Source organism: Suricata suricatta, chromosome 2, assembly GCF_006229205.1.
Source record: "Suricata suricatta isolate VVHF042 chromosome 2, meerkat_22Aug2017_6uvM2_HiC, whole genome shotgun sequence".
Taxonomy (NCBI): domain Eukaryota; kingdom Metazoa; phylum Chordata; class Mammalia; order Carnivora; family Herpestidae; genus Suricata; species Suricata suricatta.
Genome location: NC_043701.1, coordinates 130657364 through 130664537, shown reverse-complemented (window position 1 = coordinate 130664537; position 7174 = coordinate 130657364). Strand labels below are relative to the sequence as shown.

Sequence of the window (7174 nt, the reverse complement as noted above, 5' to 3'; positions counted from 1 at the left end):
GCCTTCATTTACTATAAAGAGCACAGGGTATGGCGCCCACCATAATAGGTCCTCAGTGATGTCTCCTGATGGGAAGAAGGAAGGCTCAGTCCTTGTTTTTGGAGACCTTATGTCCAGTAGGGAGAAATAACACACAAATAGACCATGGGAGGAACAATTTAGTAAGAAATTCATTTGGTTTGTTTCACAGAAATGTCTTGTTACTGGGGTGCCTGGGTGGCGCGGCCAATTTAAGTACCCAGCTCTTGGTTTTGGCTCAAGTCATGCTCTCACAATTTCATGAGTTCAAGCCCCATGTTTGGCTCTGTGTTGGCAGCGTGAAGCCTGCTTGGGATTTTCTCTTCTCTCTCTCTCTCTTTCTCTCTCTCTCTCTTTCTCTCTCTCTTTCTCTTTCTGCTCCTCCCCCTGCTCATACGGTCTCTGCCTCTCTCAAAATAAATAAGTAAGTAAATAAATAAATAAGAAAGAAAAAGAAATGTTGCTAAGTTGAGCAAAGATGAATGGCAAATAATGAAGCCTATATTATGTGAGTAATGCATTGCCTTGAGGAGCTGGGCCAATGATACCTGACATACTTGAATAATAACTGAACACTTTACACAATTCCTCACATCCATTCTTTGAATAACAGACACTGTGTTAGGCCCTAGAAATCGATGACAAATAATAGGTCATGCATATTTCCTGAGGACTTACTGTGTTCCATGTTTTGTTTTATGCACTTTCGATGCCTTAACTCTATCTCTACAACAACTATAAGATAGGTACTATTTAATATTCCTTTTTTACACATGGAATAATGGAGGCCCAAATTCACACAGTAAGTGGTAGATCTAGGATTCAAATTGAGCCAGTCTGAATCTACAGTCTGCTAGCCATGATGTCAGTCATGTCAATAAACATAAACTAATCAATAAAATTATGACAGTTTATGGAAAGTGCTTGTTAAGTAAATAGATCACTTTATAGAGAATAATTGTGGGCTATAAGGTTTAGAGAGCTACTTTAGAATTGCAGGGGAAAGTTTCTGTTTCTTTAATAAGCTATACTTTAAGCTGACACATGGAAGATAAGAAAAAAATAGCCATGCAGAGTGTGGGGGTAGAATGACCCCAGGTGAAGAGAATAGCCTCAGACAGGAAAAAGCTTGGTTGGTATAGGAATTGTCAAAAGTCTGTGAATGAAACTTTCTGAGTGAATGAGTAGCAACAAATGGGGTTGGAGAAGTAGACAAAGGCCAGACCACTGAGGGCTCTAAAGGATATGGTACTAATTTTGTCTTTTATCCTAAATACAATGGGAAATGCTTGAAGGTTTTCAGTAGGAGAATAATTGTCTGATTATGTTTTTACAAAGATCACTCTACTTTGTCCACAAAGTTTGCAGTTAAAACATAAATCAGGAGGGGCATCTGGGTGGCTCAGTCAGTGAGTGTCTGACTTCAGCCCAGGTCATGATCTGGAGGTTCATGAGCATCGGGCTCTGTCTTGTCAGCTTGGAGCCTGGAGATTGCTTCAGATTTTGTGTCTCCCTCTCTCTCTGCCCCTCCCCAGCTCACACTCCGTCTCTCTTTCTCTCAAAAATAAATAAAACCTTTAAAAACATTTTTTTTTTAATTTCCAAAAAACCAGAAATCAGGGACGCCTGGGTGGCTCAGTTGGTTGAGTGTCTGACTTCAGCTCAGGTCATGATCTCATGGTTTGTGATTTTGAGCCCCTCATTGGGCTTGCAGATGCAGCCCAAGTCCACTTTGGATCCTCTGTCCCCCTTTCTCTCTGCCTCTGGCCGGCTCATGCTCTCTCTCTTTCAAAACTAAATAAGCATTTAGAAAAAAAAGAGAAATCAACAAACTAAGGCAACAGAGAAAATTATAAATGCCAAAATTGGTGTTTTGAAAAGATCAACAAATTAAGTTCCTAGCTAGACTGATAACTAAAAAAAGAAAGAATACAAGGTACTAATACCAAGAATTAAAAAGAGTTGGTGCCTTGGTGGCTTACTTGGTTGAGAATCTGACTTCGGCTCAAGTCATTATCTCTTGGTCTATGAGTTTGAGTCTCATATCAGGCTCTGGGCTGACAGTTCAGAGCCTCGAGCCTGCTTGGGACTCTGTGTCTCCCTCTCTGTCTCTCTGCCCCTCCCCAACTTGGGTGCATGCACAGGGGCACGTGCTGTCTCTCTCTTAAAAATAAATAAACACGGGGGTGCCTGGGTGGCTCAGTCAGTTGAGCGTCTAGCTTTGGCTCAGGTCATGATCTCATGGCACCTGGAGCCTGTTTCAGATTTTGTGTCTCCTTCTCTCTTCTCATGCTGTCTCTCTCGGTCTCTCAAAAATAAATACAAAACCAAAAACTTTTTAAAAAAATAAACATTAAACTACTCAAAGAATTTTAAAATAAAGAATTAAAAAGAGGACATCACTAGGGATCCTATGAATATTAAAAAGATATTAAGGAATTCCTAAATAACTCTTTGCCAAGGAATTTAACAATTTAGGTGAAATGGACAGATGCCTTGAAAATCACACCAAAACTACCATAGAAGAAACAAAAATCTGCATAACAAATTTTAAAAATTGTATTTATCAAAAATTCTTTTACAAGGAAACTCCAGGCTACAGGTGCCTGGCTGGCTCAGTCAGTGGAATGTGCAACTCTTGACCTTCGGGTGGTGGGTTCAAGCCTTTTTCTGAGTGTAGAGATTATTTATAAAAAAAAAAATAAAATCTTAAAAAAAAGGAAAAAGGAATTCCAGGCTCAGATGTGAATTTTAATGAATATCTAAGAAAGAAATAATGTATAAACTTTTGGAAATTAGAAGACAAAGAGCATTTCTCAACTCATGTTATGATGCCAGCATAACTTTGATATTCAAACCTGACAAAGTTGTTACAAGAAAATTATAGACCAGTATCTTTCAAAAGCAAAGAGAGGGAAATCCTTAACAACATATTATCAAATTGGGGCATCTGAATGACTCAGCCAATAAAAGCATGTGACTCTTGATCTTGGGGTAATGAGTTGGGTGTAGAGATTACTTTAAATTTTTTTTTAATGTTTTTTATGTATTTTTGAGAGACAGAGAGAGACAGCATGAGCAGGGGAGGGTCAGAACGAGAGGGAGACACAGAATCCGAAGCAGGCTCCAGGCTCTGAGCTAGCTGTCAGCCCAGAGCCTAATGCGGGGCTTGAACCCACAAACTGTGAGATCATGACCTGAGCCGAAGCCGGACGCTCAACCGACTGAGCCACCCAGGCGCCCCAGAGATTACTTTAAAAAAAGAAAACAGGGGCTCCTGGGTGGCTCAGTCGGTTAAGTGTCAGACTTCATCTCAAGTTATAATCTCATGGTTCGTGAGTTCCATCCCCATGTTGGGCTCTGTGCTGACAGCTCAGAGCCTAGAGCTATGTGTGCCTTTCTCTGTCCCTCCCCCAGTCACTCTGTCTTTCAAAAATAAATACACATTAAAAAAATTAAAAATAAAATTTAATAAACAAATAAAAAATAAAGTAGTCAACATATTAGTAAATCAAATCCAGCAATACATAAAAAGTTTATTATATCATTACTGAGTTTATCCTAGGATTGCCAAATTATTTAATAGTCTAAAGTGAGTAGTGTAATTTCCAATAATAACAGAATAAAGAGGAAAATGCACATGATCCTTCAGTAGATGCAGAAAAAGTACTTAGCAAAATTGACCATTGATTCATTATAAAAACTAATCACTTTAGGGCACCTGTGTGGCTCAGTCAGTTGATCACCTGACTCTTGATTTTGGCTTAGGTCATTGTCCCAGGGTTGTGTCCCACTTCTGGCCCCATGCTGAGTGTGGGGCCTGCTTGGGAGTCTCTCTCTCTCTCTCTCTCTCTCTCTCTCTCTCTCTCTCTCTCTCTCTCTCTCTCTCCACCCCTCCCCTGACTCAAACACTCTCTCGCAAATTAAAAAAAAACAAAACAAAACGCTACAACAATCACATTAGAACAGAAGACACCGGGGCATCTGGCTGGCTCAGTCAGAAGAGTGACTCTTGATCTCAGGGTTGTAAGTTCCAGCACCATGTTGAGTATAGAGATTACTTAAAAATAAAATCTCTGCCCCTCCACAATGTGCATGCGTGCATTCCCTCCCTCGCAAAATAAATAAATAAACTCAAAAAACAAAACAAAACTGTGTTGCAGTTTTCTGTGATAGAGATAATGATAGGGTAGTGACAATGGAGATGGAAAGGAATGAAGAGATTTAAGATAGTTTTAGAAGTTGAATCTATGCGTCTGCCTATGGATTGGATGTAAGCAGTAACAGAAAAGAATCAAGATGACTTCTGGGTTTCTGGCCTTGTCTTTTGGGTAAATAGCGCTGTTACTGAGAAGAATAATAGGTCTGTCAAGAAAATTAAAAATTCCATTTTTGTCATGTTGTAATTAAAGATGCACCCCTCTCAATATTTCTAAGTGTAGATATCAAGTAGTAGTTGTGTTTTTTAATTCAGAGGAAAAGCCTTGTCTGTACACCTGAATTTGAGAATTGGCAGGATAGATATGGTATTTAAAGCCATGAAAATAAAAAATAATAATAAAAATAAAGCCATGAGAATGTTTGAAAAAACCTAGGGAGCTGGTAGTCAGAAAAATATGTCTAGAAACTGATTCGAAGGACTTTCAACATTTAGAGATTGGGCAGAGGGGCACCTGGTGGCTCAGTCGGTTGAGCGACTCACTTCAGCTCAGGTCATGCTCTCACAGTTCATGCGTTCAAGCCCCGTGTCAGGCTCTGTGCTGACAGCTCGGAGCCTGGAGCCTGCTTCTGATTCTGTGTCTCCCTCTCTCTCTGACCCTCCCTTGCTCACCCTCTGTGTGTGTGTGTCTCTCTCTCTCAAAAATAAATAAATGTTAAAAAAAATAAAGTGGCATATTTAATAAAAATAGATATTGGGCAGTAAATGAAGAGAAAATATAGGAGATTGAAGAGGGCCTGTGAGGTTGGTGAAAAACCAGATGAGTGTGGTGTCACAGGTAGAAAATCTGTATGTGTTGTGGCACCTGGTGACTTGGGCTCAGGTTATGATCTCATAGTTCATGAGTTTGAGCCCTGCATGGGGCTTCAGATTCTGTGTCTCCCTCTCTCTCTGCCCCTCCCCTGTTCATTCTCTCTCTCTCTCTCTCTCTCTCTCTCTCCCCCCCCCTCAAAAATAGACATAATAAAAAAGAAAATCTGTATCTATTACAGGGAAGCCTTTTCTTTTTTTCTAAGAAATTTCTCATAATTTTTGTATGCATAAACATGAATATAAAAGACAAATTTTGATAAAGATTATTTTAATTTTTTAAAATTAAGAGTAGGGTAGGGGCAGAGAGAGAGAGAGAGAGAGAGAGAGATGCTTTTAACTGGGAGCCCCATGCAAGGCTCAAACTCAAGAACTCTGAGATCATGACCTGAGCCAAAATCAAGAATCAGATGCTTAATCCACTGAGTTACCCATAAAGATTATTTTATTATTTTTTTAATGTTTATTTTTATTTGAGAGAGAGAGAGGCAGAGAGAGAGGGAGACACAGAATCAGAAGCAGGTTCCAGGCTGAGTTGTCAGCACAGAATCTGACTTGGGGCTCCAACTGATGAATCCTGAGATCATGACCTGAACCGAAGTCATCATGACCTTAGCTGAAGTCAGAAGCTTAACCCACAGTGCTACCCAGGCCCCCCTTATTAAGTTTATTTTAAAATTGGATGATGGGTGCACTGGCTGGCTCAGTCAGTGGAGCCAGTGACTCTTTAAAGTTGTGAGTTCAAGCCCATGTTAGGTGTATGCATTACTGAAAAGAAAAGAAAAAGTTTTGCTCTCAGAGTGACCAAGAGAGAGATGGAGTAAATCCATCAAGGTAACATCTTCTATTGATTGATTTATTTAATTTTAAACATTTATTTATTTTGAGATAGAGAAAACCACAAGAAAACCAGCAAGGAAGTGGCAGAGAGAGGTGGAGGAGTGGGGGTCAGAACAGAGGATCCAAAGCAGGCTCTTCCTGGACAGCAGAGAGTCCAATGCAGGGCCTCTAACTCACTAACAGAAAGATCAGGACCTTAGCCAAATTCAGAAACTCAACTGAGGGAGCCACCCAGGCCCCCCAAGGTAACATCTTTTAAAGGTGGGAGACCCTGGGCCACATTACAGGTCTGGGAGGAACCCACTAGTGAGGGCCACATCGATGATAGGCGAGAATGATGGAATAGCCGGAGAAACAAGGCCCTCGAATGAGTATAAGCAGGATTGCTCATTCATCAGTCGACTTTGTCCACTGTTGAAAGAAGTGTAAAGAGGATATAAGGCAAGTACGGATGTTAGTACTTGGTAGATTTAGTCATGACATCATGAGGACATTCCTATCTGGTTTCTGTGCTCAATTTTCCAGAAAAAAAAGGAGGCAAGGTCGTTTCCCTAAAGAATGGAAAATTCTGCACGCTAACAAGCGGCACCTGGGTTTGGGTAATTGGTTCTGTTCTAACTAAGAGTGTATGTTGAGCATGGGTTGGCGTGTATAGAGAAAATGTGGAATATTTGGCCTGGGCCAGATTACTAAAGCTCCCTGGTTTCCAAACACTAAAGCAAGAGTTCAAGGATCTCTTAACATCTCCCCCCCAGGGGCACCTGGGTGGCTCAGTCGGTTAAGCACCCCGCTTCTGCTCAGGTCATGATCTCACAGTTTGTGGGTCTGAGCCCCACGTTGGTCTCAGTGCTGACAGCTAGCTCAGAGCCTGGAGCCTGTCTTCAGAAACTGTGTCTCCCTCTCTCTCTGACCCTCCCCTGCTCCCGCTGTCTCCTTCTGTCTCTCAAAAATAAATTAAAAACATTAAAAAATATTTATAGAAAAAGAAAAAGAACTCCCCCCTAGGTGCAGCGCTCCACGTGGAACGTGCGGGATGGGAGGGAGGGGCTGCTTTGCGCAGGTCACTTGGGTCTGCGGCGCGCAGGCGCATGCGCGCGGCGCCTTCCGGACTCGCGCTTCTTTTTCTTCTCCAAGGTCCTCGGTTTCTCGGTTTTAACGGGTGACTGTTAGCAGTGTCTGCGTCCGAGATGTTGCAGCTGGAAGAACTGGAGCTGTTGAAGGAAAGTCTCGGGGGAGAGGCTCGTCGGCCGGCGGAGATGTGAGTGGAGCGATGGGAGGTTCTGGGAG

General features: G+C 41.6%; 1 protein-coding gene across 1 annotated transcript in view; it reads left to right on the top strand.

Annotated features, from left to right (window-relative positions):
* Positions 1 to 7027: 7027 nt before the first annotated feature.
* DNA2 (DNA replication helicase/nuclease 2) overlaps positions 7028 to 7174 on the top strand; it is a 50612-nt gene continuing 50465 nt past the window's right edge. Inside the window, exon 1 of the mRNA XM_029915375.1 lies at positions 7028 to 7145. Within this exon, the coding sequence (XP_029771235.1) occupies positions 7075 to 7145 (71 nt within the window). The 5' untranslated portion in view covers positions 7028 to 7074. The remainder of the gene's footprint in view (positions 7146 to 7174) is intronic.